Source organism: Podarcis erhardii (assembly GCF_964252035.2).
Source record: "Podarcis erhardii genome assembly, chromosome: 3".
Classification (NCBI taxonomy): Eukaryota; Metazoa; Chordata; class Lepidosauria; order Squamata; family Lacertidae; genus Podarcis; species Podarcis erhardii.
Window position 1 is genome coordinate 43,868,590 of NC_138507.1, and position 21,012 is coordinate 43,889,601.

At 40.3% G+C, this 21,012-nt stretch overlaps 1 protein-coding gene and 1 long non-coding RNA gene across 7 annotated transcripts in view; one reads left to right on the plus strand and one right to left on the minus strand.

Annotated features, from left to right (window-relative positions):
* Nucleotides 1-675: 675 nt before the first annotated feature.
* The window catches only part of BACH2 (BTB domain and CNC homolog 2), a 266,596-nt gene continuing 246,259 nt past the window's right edge, over nt 676-21,012 (minus strand). For all 6 annotated transcript variants that reach the window (XM_081857002.1, XM_081856998.1, XM_081857000.1 and 3 more), the window contains 3 exons: nt 17,946-19,493; nt 9,021-9,227; nt 676-7,699 (listed from right to left, as the gene is read on the minus strand). In XM_081857002.1, coding sequence (XP_081713128.1) covers nt 7,217-7,699; nt 9,021-9,227; nt 17,946-19,493 — 2,238 coding nt within the window. In that variant the 3' untranslated portion in view covers nt 676-7,216. The remainder of the gene's footprint in view (nt 7,700-9,020; nt 9,228-17,945; nt 19,494-21,012) is intronic.
* On the plus strand, nt 12,060-14,811 carry LOC309339409. Its single transcript, XR_014155314.1, has 3 exons — nt 12,060-12,267; nt 13,312-13,605; nt 14,406-14,811. It is a non-coding gene; the product is annotated as an uncharacterized lncRNA (long non-coding RNA).

The following is a 21,012-nucleotide window of genomic DNA, read 5'->3' on the forward strand; positions in this document are numbered from 1 at the left end:
CATGTGAGAAAACACTCATCAAAAGCTCAGACAGAACCTTCATAGTAGCTCACATGACCTTGGATACAATGCTTTATAACAGAGGCAGCTCATTTGTTTGGCAGCACACCACTGAGGGCTGAACATGAATGTGTGATTCCATTAAAATTCACCTTAAAAGTAAGCTAAGATCATGCAAAGGTGAATTCTGCCCATGATAAAAGCCTGTGGCACCTACACCGATCTTGCTACCTGAAGTGCAAATGAAGACCAACAGTGAGCCAGTATGGACAATGGCAGAATGCCTAATCCCTACATAACGCTACATTTAGATGTAGTCTTGCAGTTTATTTAAGATCTGGTATCTAACAGCACAATCGTGACCATGTCTATTCAGAAGTTGTTGCTGGCATCCATCTGTCTTGAGAGACAATGGGGTATGCCTCCGGGGGTGAAGTCACAGGTAAGAGCTAAGTGCAGGGTGAGGATCAACTACCACAGAAGGAGCACAACGCGTTCCTCCACCAATGGAACTATGCCTCCCCTAACACCCTATATACCCCAGAAGTAATTTCTATTGAATTTACTGGGGCTTACTCCCAGGTAAACGGGGTTAGGACTGCTGCCTTAGCCACCTTTCAGATTTGCTTGCTTTTCAATGAACGTAACATTAAATTCAGAGGCAGAGATCTACAATACGTAATGATATGTCTTTATTTCATCAACAGAAATGGTGTCTAGACAAAATTCAGTTAACACTATCAATTCAAATGAATGGAAAGGGTTTTCTTTTTCTTTGCACGATACTGTATTTACAATGAGTAAATGAAGTCTTAAATTTATTAGTTCATAGCAATGCTGTTTTTTTTTCTCCAAAAAGGTAAAAATTCTTAGTAACAAGGAATAAGCATCAACAGCCATTTCATTTATACAATATAAATCACAAGAAACCACAGTCACCTAGAAAAAAAATAATAGACAAGCTTAAGAACTAGTACAATAAAATGATGCATTGAATTAAGTTACATTAATCGCATAGAATCTGTGTAAAAAGTATATAGAAAAACACCTGATGCAACTTGTTACAGTCATTGACCAGTTATGAGAGGTACAGAGGATTATACAGGTAGATATGTGTGAAAACTGTCCATACTGTCTGACCTGGGGAGGAAGAGAAGAGGGATTGCATCCCCTTGCATACACTGATAAAAACCCTGTTTTGAATATGGCCTCTGAAGTTTGTAAGGCATATAGTAGAGGTGCACTTGTATCCCACTGGTTCTGGAACAAACTTGGGGTGGTCTCCACCCTTGAAATAAAAAGTTGACCCTTGAATTGAATGGCAAAAATCAAGCATCCAAAGATCTCCAAAGTGTTTAGCATAATTTCTGATTGGAGGGATCCAGATATATTCAGTCATATCACAAGTAGTAAATATACAAGTTTCTGAAGCACACATCATTTTTTTTTTTTTTGTGACATTGCAAATGTAAGAGCTTAAACTTGCTTTCAAAACAACACACAGTTCTATGGTTAAGTGGGGTGGGTGGGGAAATCCCGATTAGATACTCAGGATGGCTCTCCAAATCTGAACTGACCTATTAAGACAGAGGGCTATGGGAAATCCTAGGCTGAGTTTCTGACTCAAAATTCCTTCAAATCAATGGATAACTAATTCCAGAATGAGAAACTGAGTCACATTTCAAACTCTGAGCAATGAAAAAAGTCAATTTCTGACCAAACTGCTTAAGCTTTTCAGTTCCAAAGGTTGCAGTCCTATGCACACTTAGCCAAGAATAAGTTCTATCAAAAAGGAAGCAAACATGCTGCACAAATGTACATATCAATTACCACACTGCATAGGTGTCTAAACTTGTATGTAAACTGGACTTCTATAATAGAGCTGATGTTGTAATAGAGTTAATGACATGTCCAACAATAAAAGGTATTTAAACCAGTCATAAAATTTTTCTTTTAAGTTTGAGAAGGGAATTTGAATAATAAACGCTCCACCGGAAAAGTGGTTTCCATCACGATGGTAGAACCATATGAGTATTATAATTTAAAAACAAACACATATCACTAGTTTTAATGGTGTTTTTTTAAATATATAATATTGGTGGAGTGTAGGAAAATACTGTAATTCTTTTACACGGCAAGCAATGACATTCTAACTTCCAGAGAAAATTATAATAATTTATTAGTAGTCTACAATCCACCAAACTATAGATTTTAATATACATAAAATTGTTTGAATGGACTTAACATATGTACATGTACAACTCTATTCTGCAGCATCATTTGATGCCTGAGTCTTGAAATAATTCAAATATTATAAATATACATAGTATAAACAAGCAAAAGTACACACACTGATTTTATACTGGAGATAGAAATTAGCTACCACATTTTTAGCAAGGTTTCCCTTAGGCTACATCAAATCCTTTTTTAAAATTTTTGTCCCTATCCACCTTCTCTAAATAGAATTTTAAAGCAGGTACACAATTAAGCTGATGTAACAAAAATAAGGAGATAAATAAACTTAAAACCTTATTATTTGTGTGTGAAGACTACCTCTTGGAGTCATTGGTTTGAGCTGGGTTGGTGAGGCTTGCATAGGCTTATCAATACTACCCATTAGGCCAGATGCTCAAGGAACACTCTAGCTTCATCGGCTAAACCTACATGTATTATTTTTATTTATTTTTAAAAGACACCCATGAAGATAAATGGTGGAATGAGATTAAAGGCTCTGGAGGTCTCTTTATTTTAGAATTATTCTGACTCTGGCATACAAACTTAAAAAACCCCAAACATATAGCAGTTTGTCACAATGCTTACCATATTCCATCTAGGAAAGAATTCGTTTTTGTTTTAAGAGCTCTGAGGAAAACTGAAATTCCACAGATGTAGCTTTTCTCATCACAGCAATGCACTGACGAGAAAAACCACACCTGCTGAATACCACAGTGTTCAGAACTCCTGTCAGGGGTGAAAAAAAGGCTGAATGTTTTTCTTTCTTTTTCTTAAAAAACCTGCCTATATAAGTATGTTGGGTTTATCAAAGTATGCTGGGTTTATTAAAGCTTTTGAAATTAAAAGCTTGGACATGAGTTGAATGTAACCCTTAACCACCATATTATCAGCAGCTGAATCTGTTACACTAAGTTTTATCCTACGCCCACACTATTTTTTTTAAAAGAGACAGCAGTTGTAAATACTAATCACAGTGGTTTGTGTATCCAATGATTTTTTTTTACTTCCTTGGGAACAAAAATACATGGATTAGATCCAAAAAAATAAAATAAAATAGTGCATCTTTAAAGCAGCATATATCCTTAGAAAGACATTGAATAATTTACTTGCACAATATATAAAATAATAGTTTTATACTGCAGCATCAAACTCTGACGCCTGAGTCATCATATGTTAGGTCTAGAATATAAATATGGGGATGTCTTGGTAACTTGATTGAGTCTTTTTTTTCCTTTTAAACTAGCTCTTTTGTTCCAGAATCAGGTTGCAATGAACTTCAGTTGTATTCAAGGCACCCCCAAGATAACGCGGAGAAACAAATATATTACATAGTGTAATACTCACCTGACAAAAGCAGAAAAAGCCTAAATGAAATGAGGTTTTCTGGCAATACAAAGTATAGCAAAGGCAAATAAAAAGGAGGACTAGTTTCAGACTGGACAAAGCTAAATGCATACTCCTTACATGCTCTTTGTATCAGTGCAAAAGCAGTTTCCATCTAGCACAAAACGTCAAACTGAGACGAACCTATTAATTCCTTTATGAATTTTTTATCAATCGAAGGTATTTTCTCCTTCTGCATTGTTCAGCAATGCCTACTTATTTATTTTCCAATAGAAGTTTGGTCAGTTATTTATTCAAATGTGTCGCTTCGTGTCCAGTTCTGAAGCTAATTCTCCTACATGTCTCTCTTGACATTAACCCAAGAGCCACATGTAGTTCTGAAGAACCATACACAATATATAGTCCAATGAAGAAAAATATACATATCAGTCATTTGTAAATGGTAAAAAGCTAAACTCATCCTAAAAAGCTTGAAACGATAGACTTATCTGAGCAGTGGACTTTAAAAAATCAGTTTCTCCAAGAAAAGAAAACGGAAGAAAAAGGTAGAGAGAGGCCCAGCACCAATGAGAGAGCCAGGTCAATACAATAGCTGTGGAACAATATGTTCTGTCAATTGCATTTAAACCACTGGAATGAGGTCAAAAGTACCAGTTGCACGTGAGTTGGTGTGATAGGAAATCTTCATGTCAGAAAGCTAGCTCAGACTTGGTTGAATACCCATATAAACCACAACTAGCTGGAGGTCACTTAAAAATAAAGAAGGCAACAGAAAAAAACAAACATTTGAACAATACTGTCGACTGAACGATTACAACAACAAAATCTCAAATGCAAAAACCTGGCTTTAAAGCCGTAATGCAATTCACATGTAGCTTTAAAAAAAATCTAGCTTCCATCACTGTCCATCTCACAGAAGTTAAGATTTCTTTGCAAAGCACAGAAGGGCTCTGCAATGTCAACTGATTACAAGTCAATCCCCTCATAGTTGCATATCCCCTAACCCCCTAAAGAGCTTCTGTTTTCTGCACACAGAATTGTTGCAAGCTTCCAATATAATTAAATAGCTACAAAGCGAGTCAAGGACTTTCTCACCCCTGCGCCAAAACATCCTACAGCTTGAACTAGCATCCTTATGACATATATAAATAGATGAATAATTAGAGTAAGTTTTTGTTTGTTTTACAGAAATGGTTAATACTTAATTTATATATTTAAAAACATAGCAGTTCCAACCTACATAAGAACATCCCTCCCTTCCTAGTAAATAAATGTGGCACATGCAATGGATACGCCTCCTGGTTGGCAGGTAGGTTGCAGTGAATTTGGAGTACAGAGAAGAAACAGGACTGGCAAGCTGTCTGCATAAGCTGATAAAAAAGAGGGTGTCAATTCATCCTTTAGAAAAACAATGCAGAGTTACTGAGTGCCATACCGCTTAGTGTAAACATTAGCACTGAGAAACATATTGTCATAGTTAATAGGGAAAAAAGCCTGTTTGAATCACATGGGGTGGCTCAATATGGTTTTACCCACAGAAAAGGTGAACAGTACCAATCTGTAAACCATAGATGCCATCATAAAATATAGCTCAAAGCACCCTGGCACAATCAAGATAGAAAGTCACTTTAAAAACAAAACAAAACAGAGGACACAATCCATCAGGGATAAGGTGATGAGGGAAAAAGTATCCTACAAAAAAACTCCTTGAAATCTTTGGATGTTATGCAAAAGCATCTCTCTTGAGCAATTCCCATCAATCACAATAAAAATGGTGTAGGAAAAGTCCTGGTGGATTGTGCCCACCCATTCCCTGAAGAGTTGTTTCCATGTGTTTGTTGGGCAGATGTTACATCTGAAAGAAGCTTGCCTTGCACAATCACCATGTGAGTCAGGTCAGCTGGAGTTCTGTGAATTTCCTTGAGTTTCAGTACTTCTGAAACTTGTCCTCCAACAAAGTTTCCTCTGAGACAGATGCTGCTTTGTGCTGATAAAAATAATACAAACTGAGGGAACCTGACAGCACAATATTTCTGACACATGGGCAATCACTGCAGAATCACTGCAGAAATGCATGCTTTTTTAGCACTTTGGGGTAGAGATTGCTCTAAGCAAGCCTCTACATCTCTATATTACAGGGCCAGTCCTGGAAACCTTTCACGTAGACAGTTTCTCATACTTTTGTGGAGCTGAGTTAGAGTTGAACAAATGCCAGTGTAAATAGTGTAGTGAAACACTGCTGTTAACACCTGCATAACATGGTGTACAACAGAATTACACACTGAGGCCAATAGGACTATTGGAAGGGATGAACAGCACTAGTACGACATAAATAAGCAAGAATTGCAGTGGGAAGCTTAATTCAAACTTCACTGAGTCTCATGGAACTATGTTCACCAACGTAAACAGCCTGTGTCTTAAGCTATAGTTCTCAATATCAGTGACATACACTGGCCACTGTACAGTTTTCAAGGTGTCTTTGTAAGTATCAAACGATACTTGACAAATAGAAAATCCCTCTTAAAGAAAGAAGAAGAAGCAGCGACTTAATATCTGAATTGGGGAAGTAAAAGAAAGAAGAAAAAGACGAATACAGAAAATACCCAATTCACACTATTGGGTGAATTCCATATTTGGCAAGATTGTTATTTCCCTACATAATCATCTCCTGAGTGGTGTTGTTGTTTTTTTATATAAAAAATGTTGTTTTACTTAACAGATAACAATAAAAAAGCAAAGAATACAGTATATGAGTTATACTGAAGTCACAACTTCATTTATGAAAAGGGGTTTGATCCAAAACTCAGTGCAAGTGGCAAAGTTGACCATCGCTGTACAGTATTGTGAGAGGATTCAAATAAAACCCACTTTGCTCAAATGGGCACATAAAAGACAGCTGTGCCACAAACACTGTGTATATTAAAATTTCAAATCAGCTTCCAACATTAAACTTTATAAATAAAATACAAACTGAATGATATTGCTGAACCGTGAACCTAAGTGGTGGTAAGAAAATATTAAAAACAGGTACAAACTACTACCTAGCATTGACAAAAAAAAAGGAATGTTGGAATTTGTTTATACAATAGAAATGAAAAAAAAATTCCAGTTGTTTTCATGAGAAAAAATTGAGGCATGCAGGGATTTTTTTTGCATATGGATATATATTTTTATATATACTATATATAGTATGTACAGTTTAGTTATAAAACTTTGATGTGTAAAGAAGCTGTCTTCAATGAAAAATTGAACATTCAGAGGAAATTCCTGAGTTAGGGTTTTGTGACATGGGCCACTGAGAAAAAAGCTGCGTTTGGGTCCTCAGAGGTGTTATGTCCATCCCTGTTGAATATTGAAATTAAAATACAATAACAACAACAATAACAACAACAACAATAAAAAAGAAACAGACAGTGTTGCCACTGTTTTGTTCCCCTGCATGAGCAAGGGATAGCACCATAGTGAAGAAGTTAAACTCCCGCTTGTAGAGAGGAGGGAATACTTAAAAACAGTATTGCTGCTAAGACCACTGTAGTGTGCACCAAATATGTTCTTCAATCTAAACAACAAACGAACGTGGCCACTGGCTGACTGAAGAATACCTTGCTAGGCATGGCGTGAAAAAGGTATACAGCCACTAGGTGTATTCCTTCCTAGGTTGCTCATCTGTTGTACATTTATCAGTCATTTCCTGGCAGAAGTCCACTGTCACCGTTTGGTTATTCTGCTCAAGAGGGAGCTCCTGCTCGCAGTAAGTACCTTGGTCAGCTCCATCCAATACTCTTGCCGCTGCGCATTTGTCAGAAATGTTGTTAGGTAGCCAGTGAGCTCCTAGTTGCTGCACTGGGCTTTGCTCCGAACAGCACTGCAAGCCTTCCCCAACACACTGAGATGTCACCACATTTTGCTCTACTCCGGCTGGCGAAGGGTTGATACTGGTTGCTGTTGGAAGATCCATAGGCCTGAGGACAGGGCAGTATCGGTGCAGGTCTTGGATCTGTTCGGAGCTCTGCATATCCCTACACACTTCTTGGGAAAGGCAGGAGAAATTATCTAACAGCTCCCCCATGCATGCTTTCAATTGGTTCCTTTCTGATAAAAGTTTCTCCTTCTCACAAACCTGAGAGAGAGAGAGAGAGAGAGAGAGAAGTGAAAGGTCTTAATTTTAAGAAGTATGGTGTATCAGGCTTCTAGAACTCAGAAATAAATCCAGGCAAAGCTAATTCACACATTACACAGAAAGATGTGGCAAAGCTCTGGACTATACAACTTCAGACTAGAGATGGAGTGAAGATTTGAAGCAGAGTTTCTTGACCATGTGAGGATCACTGCTCGAATTCTTGTAGATAAAATCAAAAAGGGGCACTGCATGCTAAGTGTAGGCTCCCTGTCCCAACCTCATTTCCGTTCACACCCCAAAGAGGAGAGTAAAAGAAGTCATTAGCAGAGTCTCTATACGGCTAATGTGTTCTGCTTATATTGGCCAGGAAGGAGGAGAGGCCTTCCATCTGGGTAGCCCTTCACTTCTTGCTGCTTCAACCCCTTCCCCCAAAATAAGATTATTTCTCCTCAGATAATGACAGGGTGAAGGGATAGAAGGCAGTAGAAGGAACCAGGCTCTTTGAGGATTCCTTCTAGAATGCTTCAGACAATTGATAGTACACTCAAAGACCCAATTATTTTTCGGGGCACGCACTAGGAAGTTTGTACACTCCTGCTTCAGACTGCAGTGGTTTGTGTGCATTTGCACACACGTGACATATTTTTATGAAGTGCACAACCATGTAAAAATCCCCCCCCCTCATGCAGTAAAGTAGCACACCCGAGAGAAAAGTATAGCACAGCCCTCTCTGAGAAGAGTGCAGACAGTTTCTTATTAAAAGGCAGCATTCAAAAACTGGACTTTCTACCATTTGCACTCCATAAGGTACACATCCAAAATTTTACCACACTCTGAAACCTCATTCTACATAATGCGTAGAGCAGCCCAGAGCTCTAGTTAGGTCCATTTCCGATGTCTGTAACAGCCAGGGGAAGAAACATGCAACTTGCTGATCTTATATATTGCAATTTCTACCTCTTTCTTCACTTTCCAAAAACAGCTGGGCCATATGTGCTAAGGACGAGCACAGGTAACTGAGGTAGCCCAGAGGCCAAAGGCAGATAAGAAATGCTTAGGGCTTCAGAGGAGAAAGGAAAAAATATGGTGACCAAACTTCACGCACATGCCTCTCTTCACTTTGGCATGACCAAAAGATGCACAAAAGTGGCATTTAAATATACATGTAGGCGTGAATCCCATCATGTGAAGGCACATGATTGCTAACACTAAGAAGGAAAACAACCTAGAACCCTTATGAAGTCAGTAGCAGGCTGCATTGTGGAAGCAAGGAAGGGCACAGAATGCAAAAATAATTAAAATACAAAAAGGTAAAACTCACCAACTTGCGGATTTCACATTCTAAATTCTGAATACAGTCCAGTTTTCTCTTACGGCAACGCTGAGCTGCAATCCGGTTTTTACTGCGCCGTCGAACATCATGGATAAATTCCAATTGCTCTGAGGTTAATTTGTGCATCTTTATCATCATCTGGAAATCATTCCTTGGAAGATCCGTGATTTGATCTACAGGAAATGGAAGTTTCACCTGGAGAGAAAAAAAGAGAAAATAATAATCAGATTGCTTAATTAACGAAGTATTTAACAGCTGTTTAGGGAAAGAAGATTTTTATCCAAAGAGGGTTGACAACATCTATACTAACTGCTGCATTCTAGTCAGCCTGGAATACTCACAGAAGTTAGTGTTTAAGTTAATGTTTATATAATAAAATCAGCAGTCTAGGTATCTCTATCTCTAGGTAATTATAAATTGAACAGGATTCATTTACATATAAGAAGAAACTAGTCTACTTGATAGAAGCTCCAGTTGTGAGAATTAGGGTTTTTAATTTCTATAGTGCAAGATTTTGCTATAAACCCTAAAACCAGAACTATTTTGTCATATTTACTGAATTTATTTATGCCTTATGTTAACTGTTTTAGTAGAGAGAGTTCATCCAACTTATATCAGTGGATTATATACTATCCAATTTGACAGCCAGCATACAAAAGGTTAGAGCAAATACATCAATGCAATGGCACAAAAATGTTATGCAAGCAGTTCAGGTTCACACACTGGCACAAATGTTCAGGATTTTGTTTGTTTATTTAGACATTTACTTCCCACTTTTCTGTGATAAAATAAAGTCAAGGCAACTTACAATGAAAATATAAATGAGAAGGAAATTAAAAACAAAACCAACAAATTAAAAACCAAATAGTATATATAGGCCTTCAAGGTTCCTAAAATGTTTTTCCCTCTGAAAGGAATGAATTATCCTAAGGGACTGAGAATAAAACAAGTAACATACTGTCATTACATAAGCATATGGCACATCCATACTTGGAATAGTGTGTTTAGTTCTGGTTAGAACTGGGCAAAGTACAGAAAAGAGCAACTAACAGCCCAATCCTTTACATTATTATTTTTATTTATTAAATTTCTATACCACCCTTCATCTGAAGATCACAGGGCAATAAACACACACACACACATGTCAGTTTTCGAACGTAATCTGTTCTGGAAGACATTTCGTCTACTGAAACGTTTAAAAACCGAAAACTCAACACGGAAACCTCAATATGGAAGCCACATGGCATGTTCGACTTCCAAGGTGTGTTCGAAAACCGAATCATTTACTTACGGGTTTACGGCATTCGAAAACCAAAATGTTTGTCAACATAGACGTTTGAAAACTGAGGTACCACTTTGTGTGTGTGTGGGGGTGTAACATAGTAACAAACAAAGCATATTTACTCAGAAGTAAATCCCATTAAAAGAAATAAGTAAATCCCATTGAGTTTAATGGGACTTACTCCCAGGTAAGTATGTATATGATTGCTGCCCGAAATAATCAATATATTGGGAATACCCTTCCTACAACCGAACACTAAAGTCACTATTCTAATTTATAGAAAAGATGGCATAAAAACATTTATTTACAAGAAAGAAAGAATGTCATGGAAAGAAACATAATCCCCCCACCCCCACCTCTGCCCACACCTTTTGTTCTGGAATCAACAGTGGTAGGATTGGCAGCAGGTTCAGGACAGACAATAGGAAGTACTTCTTCAAACAAGGCATAATTTTACTTCCCCAAGACACTATGGCGACTACTATCTTAGATAATGTAGCATAGGAATAGGGATCCTGTGGCCCTCCAGATATTGCAATGACTCCAACTCCCATTAGCCTTAGCAAGCATGGCCAATGGTCAGGGATTATGGGAATTGTAGTCACTGGCAGAGGAAGAGGCGTGCAGGGGGATCGCACCGCCCCCGGCAGTGCGATCCTGGCGGGGTGCCATCACAGCTGCCCCCCGCCCGCGCTGGGTGCCACGCCCCTATGGGCAGCACACCACACCCCACGCCCCCGTGCACGCCACGCCCCCAGGACATGTGCCACGCCCCTATGGGTGGCATACCACACCCCTAGGATGCACAGCACGCCCACAGGATATGTGCCATATCCCTATGGCCAGTACACCACACCCCTGGGACACATGCCAGCTCCGCCCCCGCCTGCTCTCCGCCCCCCAGTGCTAGAGCATGAAGCTCCACCACTGATTGTAGTACCACCTCTGAAGGACCACAGGTTAAAGCTACTCCTTGGGAAAGAATCATACAAATTAATGGAGCACTGGTTTCTTAACAGCTATTCACCACAGCTGAATAGAAGCTCCATTCTCAGAAGTAGTATTCCTCACATCAGTAGACTGTGCAACACCAAGCTCTTGCTCTGAGTTTCTAGAGGCACCTAGTTTGACTATTCCTAGAAATGAATAAGAATACTGATCTAGCAAGATAGATCTTATGGTTTTAGGTCATGTTACAAGAAACCAATTAGTCCGCAAGGTGCCTTGACATCTTTCGTCCTTTTATGTACGAAAACAGCCCACTACACTAGAATACATCGTGAATGCATCTTTGCTTGTTTCAGTTATCCACAATGGCCACGAGGTGGTGCCAGGCCTTTAAGTTTCACACTGAAAGAAAGACTGCACTTAGAAATGGGTAAACAGAACGAGTAAAGCCTTTATATTCTTTTGCCAATTGTAGAGTTTGAAGAGAACCCAAGGGTCATCTAGTCACAGATTCCTGAGGAAAACTCTTGTTGATATTTCATTGCAGATTTTAGTACTTAGTATGGATGCTGTCAAATACATGGAGACAGAGATACCTACTATTACTTTAGAATCCAATTCAAACCTTTCTGCCTGTTTTAATACAACAAATAGTGTGCATGTCACCTGTGCTAGCACTAGGTTTTGGAGGGTGCTTGAGCAAGAAACCCAAACAGGCCCTGGTCTCTCACTAACTCCTCATTGCTATCATCATCACCAGCTGCTGCTCGTCTTCTTCATCACCACTGCCACCTGCTTGCTTGCCAGGCAGTGAGCTAACGGACAATGGATGACAGTGCCATCTACTCCTCCTCCTAATACTCAAACCAGCCTGCTGGATCAAAGCAAAGACACATCTGGATCAGGCCCAATGATCAGCAACCAGATGCCTATGGGAATTGTGCAAGCCAGACATGAGTAACAGCATTATCCCCACTTGTTATTCCCAGCATCTGGTATTCAGAGGTACAACACCTTCAACAATGGGGGTAGAACAGAGCCATCTAGCCCAGTGTTTCCCAGACTTGGATTGCCAGCTGTTTTCAGACTACAATTCCCATTCTATAGTCTAAAAACAGCTGGAGACCCAAGTTTGGGAAACATTGATCTAGCCCTATGCCACCATGAATTCACCGTATCCTCTATTTACTCTAAGTTGGTAGCCATCACTACAACTTGTGAGAGTGAATTCTATAGTTTAATTTTGTGCTGGGTGGATAAGTACTATCTTTTGTCTCTCCCAAATCTTCCAATTTTCAGTTTCTGGTTCTAGTATTATCAGGGAAGGAGAAAGGTTTATTTCCCTACCCAGTTTCTGCACACCATACATAATCTTAGGAGAATTGTTTCAACCCCTTGATCATTTTGGTTGCCCCTTTCTGATGTTTCCCCAGCTCAACGATATCATTTTATATCGATATCATGGGAGCCATAACTGAGCACAGTAGTCCATGTGCAATCTCACTATGGATTTGTATAATGTGCTTATACAACACAGTAAGATTATTATATTGACAGTTTTATTTTCAACCACTTTCCTAAGGTTCCCTAACATGGAACCCATCCTTTTCGCAGCTGCCACATATTGGGGTCAACATCTTCATCAAGTTATCCACTATGACCCCAATATCTTGTTCCTGGTCAATCACTGCCAATTCATCTCACATAAACAAATATGAAAAATTAAATTTTTTTGGGGGGGGGGGTTACCCAATGTGCACAACTCCAAATTCTAACCACTACTGCTGTCTGGGCCAGAGCAAGAGGCAGGTAAACAAACAAGCAGGTTGCAGTGATAAAGAAGAGGAGCAGGTCCAGGAGGCTCACCTGTGTACCCCCTGTTGTTTGGGTGTGGGTCTTTGGCAAACACCGGACCATGTCAGCCCCTAAACACCAACCCTGAAAGTTACACATAATGTGGCATTCACTACAGTGTAGTTTTTTCTACATAGGAAAGCATAAAGAGCAACTATTTCGTTCCATTTCTTTGCGTATGACATTTGCTCATAGAATTCTACAGACTCCACAGTCACAGGAATGCATCCACACATTCTGCACAGTGGACTTCACCCTCACATCCCACCAATGAAGGCCAAAGATGGCACCGTATCAAAATACACACCGCTGCTGCAGGTCATGAAAGAACAAGAAAAGAGCTGCCAGAGAAAACAATGATTTGTTTGAATACACAGAAGCTGACCTTCGACACAGTGATGTGGACTATTAAGACTGCTGACTAGTGATTATGAAGAATGTTTGGCTTCCTTTTAATGCCCTTTGGACCATAAACACTCCACGTCATAGGTGAGTAACTGCATATATGTGTGACCCCCCTCCATGGAACTGCAGTAGAGTAAGGACCAGGGAGGAATTTTTTCAGACATATTGGGCTGGGTCTGGGGGTGTTGCGGACTTCATAGCAAACATTGCAACTTTAGGGAGGAAGAAGCACTGGTCTGGATCCTTAGCAGGAATGGGCACAGGAAGGGCCCCTTTGCCCCATCCAAGTGTGGGATCTCCTTAAGGGATCTTGGAGGGCACTGCTTGCTGTCTAGCTCAGGGGTTGACAAGCAACCATGCCCCCTGCCAGTGACTGAACAAGGTCCACTGGAAGTGGTTCATGTCATGGCAGATCCCTAACACTGGTGCACTGCATCTATCAAAAGAAAGCATGTCAACCAGCAGGACGACTCGTTGATCAATGGATCATGTCCAATGCCTATGGCAATGGATACATGCCCAGTGCCTATGGCAAACCTATATGACTGCAGTCAATAAGGTAGTGGCCTAATTACAATCTAACACCTGTCTCCTGGTCTTCACTCGCTGTCTGCACAAGTCCCTCATGGCTTCTCTGTGCCTGGCTCTGCAATATACAGTTGCTCTGGAAGCTCCCCCAAATTATTCATTCAGAACAGAAATAGCTGATGTAAATGAAGTTTGCCCATATATTTGTTACAGAGAAGGAATGTAGCATATCTGAAATAATTCATTTACAATATTGCAAAGCTCACAGATTTGGCACTTTCTTCTTTCCCTAAAAAATAAAACAAAAAGGAAGTGGTTGTTGCACAGTTAAGATGTGGTGCCATTGTTAATTTTAGATTGGCCATGGACCATCTCCCTATCCATTTGTATAAGCTGAGGAAAAATGTGTTTTCAAGAATCTATCAAACATGAACAGACCTAGAGGTGAGATGACTATAAAAAGAGGATGTTTAAAAATAAACTGTTGCTGGTTTGGGTCTTGCACAGTGTAAATAACATCTTAACAAATGATCTGAGATGTTTCGAGATAGAAACAACTGTACAGGCTTCACAATTCTAGTGTGATGTTATAAACAACAACCAATAAGCCTAAAGAGAAAAGCTTTAAAGTTTTGATGTTTAACATTTAAATAGCTGCACAATTAATCATTGCACATTTCTTTCTTCAGATATATGTTGTTTAAAAAACAAATCACAAAAACACCCTCCAGATATTTTTTCTTTTTTAAAATTCACAGCAGTGTCCTTCTTGGGAGAATGTACCTCATAAATATTGCAAGTCCAGACATGTGTACCTGCCTTCTAATGTCATTGCTACTCACAGTGAGCTGCATAGAAGGTGACATATAACAATGAGGGATGGTTAAGTTACCCTTATGACACACATACAAAAAGCATGAAATAAAAGTCATTCAAGATCTGGGGATTCCTTTTTCTGTGCATTACTGCACAATGTGCTCTGTAATTTCGTGAATTTCACAGGTATAATTTTGGAAAAAAAAAAAAGGATGGGTGTAATTCAGTTCCTCATTTATTGTGCAGGGATCATCACACACACCCAGGTTCACAAGGTATCCCCAACAGCAGCCAGCACCTGAGGGCTGTGCATTCAATTAAACCAAGTTACGTAATGTCAACAATGCTATTGTGAACCAGGCCGTGGCATGGCCATGGGTGGCCTCCTGTACATCATAATAATTACATGAATGATATGTTCTAGTGTTCAGTTAACACATGGGGGTGTGAAGGGTGAAGGGGGTGCAGGAAAGGGGGAAATGGCAGCCTAGGCCCCCTCATGTCCTCATCACTACCAGCTCCACTCTCAATCTTCCCATGTTGAGTTGGAAGGTCTGGGGAGGGATTCCATGTGCATTTGGCAGAATGTGCTTATAAACTGCCATCACCCTTAGAAATGTTTATGAGTGTTTTCAGCTAAATGCACTTAGAAGCCCACTTCAGACCATTCCATTCAACATGGGAAGGTTGGGGCACAGGTGGTGGGAACAGGGATTTGTTCCTACATGATCTTTGAATGACTGAATAGGGCTTATAGTCACACGGTATCTGCATTAAGCTACTTCCCGTGTAATTTGGGTGATGTCAGTGTTGTCTTGGCCTTTCTCCCCCTGGAAAAACAATACAGCTTTGTGACAGAGTGATTGAAATAACTACAAGCACACAACTGTATTACAGTGAGTGTGTTCTCAATATCTTGCTTTTTGAAATCCTGCTTTTATGCTTTTATGCCTTAAACAGATTTCCAAAGCTGCACCCAAAACACAGGAACACTTAAAAAATACAACTGAGGAGCCAATTTGTGTTGCTCCATTGGCCAGGAAAATGCTAACGCTGATCCAATCTCAAATTAGCTCTATGTGGTAGCATCCCAGCTTTGGAATAGCTTTGCCTCTTGAGACTAGACAGTCATTGACACTGGATGGGTTGTGATCTCAAGCAAAGACCATTTTCTTTTACCAGGCCTTCCAACAGCAGTGGTGATATGCTATTTGTTAGATAAAGGGATTTTGTTGTTTTTAACTGAAGTATTTTCATTTGAGTACAGTAATTTTTATTCCTGCTTTGTACTTTGTTTTTCACCGAAACCCACCCTGAAACCATGTGTTGAAGGGTGGGATGCAGGGCTCTGGTTGGAGAGCACCATCAGCTTACAAGCGAAAAAGCTAGATAAGATTAAGCAGTGGATTCACACATTACTCATCGTTCTCTTAAATGTTAAACGCAAGTTTAGGTATGGGTAGCTCTGATAATATTAGCTGAGCTATTCTGAAAATCAGGTCCTTCATATTCGGTTATGACCATACATATACACGAGTAGCTATTTGTAATGCAATTTGACACAAATGCTTTAGGACTGTCATTTAAGAGTTCATGGTTGGCCTTTAGAATTCTCAGTAGGCCAACTGAATTGTCTCACAGCACTGCCTTTGAGATATATTTCTTTTGAAAAGGAACATACCAACCCCAGTTAGGGAGATGCTATTAAATGAAAGACAAGATGAATGCAATTCCCCTGGCACAAACAGTTCTTGGAAGAACAGCCTACTAATGCTTTCTGTCTTTCTTTAATATTCTCTAGAAAGCTTTTGCTTTTAAGATGTAGTAAGTTTAGATTTCACTTGCGACAGTCCAAAGGGAATATAACAAAAAGACAAAACAGCAACCCAGTTGTTTTAAAGTGACAGAAAGGACTGGGGTGGGAAGAGAAAGAAAGTCACTATTGAAAAGAGATGCCTTCCTATTCTTTATAAATTTATAAACTGGATACTTCTCAAAGAGTACACTATCTCTACTATCTTTGATAAAGTTAGCATTAGTACATATCAGAAGTCCGACTGCTGAATCTGAAGCTAACAGCATTTCCCTTTTTCTCCATTAAACTCTTTATTCTTCTGTTTATGTCCCTCCAAGGGTGATAAAACCAATAGGAAGAAAAGAAAAGAACTTGCCAACTACATTAAATAACATGCAGCACTTGCCAAAAACATTTTGGTGCCTGAGGCAGAGATTTCCCCCACCCCCAGCAGCAGTAAAGCTAAAATAAAATTGTAAATTATGTAACTAGCAATTTGCTACTATTTAAAAGTGGCCAGATTTTGCTGCCTGAAGTGCCACTTCATATTATCTTCTGGCAGAGAGCTGATTGTGACCATATGCCAATACTTAGCTAGATTTGGGTGGAAAAAAAACTCCTGTGTCTGTATGATCATATCCTTCAATCCATGAAAACTTTTTGAGAAAGGACAACCTGCCAATTCACACAGGGTCACTATACTTGAAAATGGACACTGGGACAAATCTTTCTGGGAACAAATCCATTTTTTAAAAAAAGAATTCAGAATTCAGGAGGTGTCCATGAAGAAAAAAAGTGGCCATTACAGGGGTTTCCCCTGTCCTGCAGTAACAGATGAGCAAATACTATATCCATCCCTTTGCATAGGCACTGCCCTCTCCGATTCAGTTTTGGAGATGAGTATGATTGGCATCACATCTTGGCACACAAGCAACATATACAAAAATATTTTGTACCAACATTCTTGCTGACTATAATTAACACCAAGCAGCACTCTGCAACTATGGTTAGAAGCAGATCACAAACTGTAGTTTGAGTGAACTATAGTTAGCAAAAAGAAAATGCTTTAGGGCTGCAATGAACCTTTTCATATGATGGGTCTTTACTGCCCCCCCCACCTATTTCATGCATTTCCCCCCATTAGTCTGACTGCAATGTCAACAAAAAGTGAGGTAAAACAGGCTATTCCCTGCCTCTGTTTACAAGGAATGCCATTTAAGAGAAAAACAGGCTTATTGAACTGGTAACAAGACGTGTTAACAGGTGTACTTATCACAAGCCCTACCTCATGTCCTCTGTCTTGCACAGGACATGATTCACTGTCTGCTTCAGAGAACGATCCAGACTCATCGCTAGAGTTTGTTCCATAGGATGGCTCACATTTTATTTGGGGTCTGACTTGGTTGTACATTCCATCTCCCATCATGCTTGGCTCCTGATGCTCAGCGGTCAGGAACCGAGTTCCTTGGGAACAGGGGGAAGATGAAAACTCGCAGAGAGGGAGGCTACATGGCGAACCCCCGCTGCCATCCTCCGCGTACGAGTAGGAGGAACATGAGCTGGAGGTCCTCGTTCTGGTTTCTAGTGGAGGAGAGCGAGGGCAAACTTTAATTGGCACTGGGCAGCTGGTGTTCGGCCGCATCCGTCCTGGTAAGAGATCAGCTGCCTGTCCAATGTGAGAATAGGTCTGGCAACTGGGAAGGGACTGGCTACTTCCTGCCCAGAGACCCTTTGGCACAGTCTCGGTGAGATCTTTGTCCAAGCTGCTCATGCCAGAATATGAATGCACCGAAGTGTTTACTTGGTCACAAACATTGGAAGAGAATATAACACTCCTCCTGTCCACCTCACCTTCCTGCTTACAGAGACCTTCAACAAAGCCAGGGCCCCTGAGAGGCGATCCCACGGTAAAATTGGAAGCATCCTTCTGAACAGCTTGGGAGAGTCCATAATTCCCTGCGAAAGGGACATAATCAGTTTTGTGGTCACCCTGAGTTGTCCCCTTATCGAAAGGGCATGCTGGACTCCTGGCAAAGTGCTGTTGGGAAGTACTGGGGAAGCCAACTAAGTCTACATTTTTTGTTCGGTTGAAGAAAGACCTTAGGCAGGAAGGGGAGGAAACACTTTTAGACCTGTCAGCTCCGGTGGGACTTGGCTGCTTCCGGTCCATTTCAACATCCCCCTCTTTATCCCTGATGTCAGGCTCATCTCCAGAGAGGCAAAGCGTGATGTTTTCTTCATCATTCTCCTCACTCCTAGGCTCACTTTTAATTTGCCCTACAGGAAGCTCTGGCTTGAGGCTATCGCCAGAACTTTCTTCACTGAATGTGCTTGCAAAACCTGAGGTACTAATGTGTGATGCGTTGTAGACATTCTTGGTACAAGCCATCTGGTATTTCTTATATCTGGGTAACCGCGTCACTGCTTCTTTGTCCAAACTGTCCTTGCCATCGTTCAAAATATCAGAGTCAGGCAGCATCCCTTCTTCCTTGTCCGCTCCCGAACTGGCCGATTCAAAGTTAAAGGGCTCTGGGTGCGTTCTCTCCCTTGGGCAAGAGATCTTGGAAGTCTCCGACTCCATTGTCTCCTCCTCTTCTCCCTCGGAGTTCTCGTCTTCATGCATCCGCTGGTAGGTGGTGTCTTTTTTGCACAGAAACAGGCCATCTTCATTGTTCAGGAGTTGCGTTTGAAGGAAGCTGAAGCAAGAATCCTCCAGGTTGTGCATGCGCAGGAACTCTGCACAGTGGATGACCTCTCGTATGTTTTCTCTGCTGAGTAACAGCTTAGCAGTGTAGGCAAACTGTAACAATGGGCCAAATCCCCTGGCAGTGACCTGCAAAAGAACAAAAACACAGGGAAATTGCCAGCATTACCATCAGCACTGCTATTGTCCCAAGCCCCTCAAGTGTAGTTAGATAACTCAACAGTTCTAATGTCCATAAATACCACCGTCCAATAGTTAATCTTTCCTTAAGTCAGCAGTAATGCTACTTCCAATCATTAATGCTGCCTGCCCTGTTGCTGCTTGCACACTTCATATTAGAGGATGATCTAAACATCACTTCCAACAAATGACTTAAAGAGAGATGAGATATGTGGCAAATGGTATTTATATGTTTAACGAACTCAAGAATGCTGCTAAGTTTCCAATGAGTGCACGAATCCCACCAATTTCACAACATACCCATAATCTAGGCTGACTTCACTCTGTGATCAGAATAAATTATGCCAATTACAAAATCCTTTATTCTTCTTCAACAGTTTATCGGGTTTTCAAAGAAATTGAATATATTATTATAATGGTTAGTTTAGTGAAAACAAAGTTCCCTATGCTGGAACAACCTAAGTATTAAATGGTACTAATAAAAAGTTGGAGAAGGGCATGGGGTTTGTCTGAGTATGCAATAGAAGTGGGAAGACAGAGAACATTAAGCATGGAGACAACTTGAATAATTGTATAGGAAACTATCCCACAAATGCTGGAGTCTCTGGTTGAGTTCAGATAAGGATTTAGTTAAACACTTATATTACATCATGGTTTCTCTAACAACATAGGGAAGCCAGCTATAGCCTCCCAATACACAGTGAAATACAAAGTTAACATGCACCTGCTTCCCCAGATTTCAGCACCACTATGAAGAAGTAATAATTCTAACCTTAACCATGTAGTTGATTGAATTCACTCTCAGATAGATTTATGGTCTACAAGTGCTCTGGTGCATGGGGTTCCTTCACCTAAATAAATTTGACTATGTCAAAATTAGGGGTGTATAAGGAGATGATGATGATAAGGTTTCTATCTTTGAACTGTGCTCCCCCTTCCCTAAAACAACTTGGGAACTATCTCTGCTGTGAGCCTGGCAAGAGGAAAATGTGATGATACGTAATAATGATGCTTCTGAAATAGGTTCCTGCATTGCAGTTCGGTCGGACCCCATTGCAGTTGGGGTCCCTTCCAACTCTATGATTCTATGGAGTGACTGGCTAGCCAGAGCAGCCCCCTCAGATCAGGGCTGGCTCAGGACGTTTTGCTGTATGAGGCAAAAGATAAATGGCACCGTCCCCGAAGGCACATACATAAGCCAATTGGAACTGGTGGTAGAATCTTACTGCAGTACTGATGAAAAGAGAGTGTATTCAACTGAAGTTGAGGGCAGCAGGCTATCATAGGGGTCATGGCACTCACAGCTCCCTGCACCTCAGCTTCTGCTGCTTGAAGCAGCTGCCTCACTGTGCCTCAGCTTAGGGCTGGCTGTGCCTCAGATAATATATGTATTCTATGAACAATTTGTAAAACTCAGATATTAAAAATGTCACTTGGGTCTTCAGCATGACTATTTGCACTAATAACA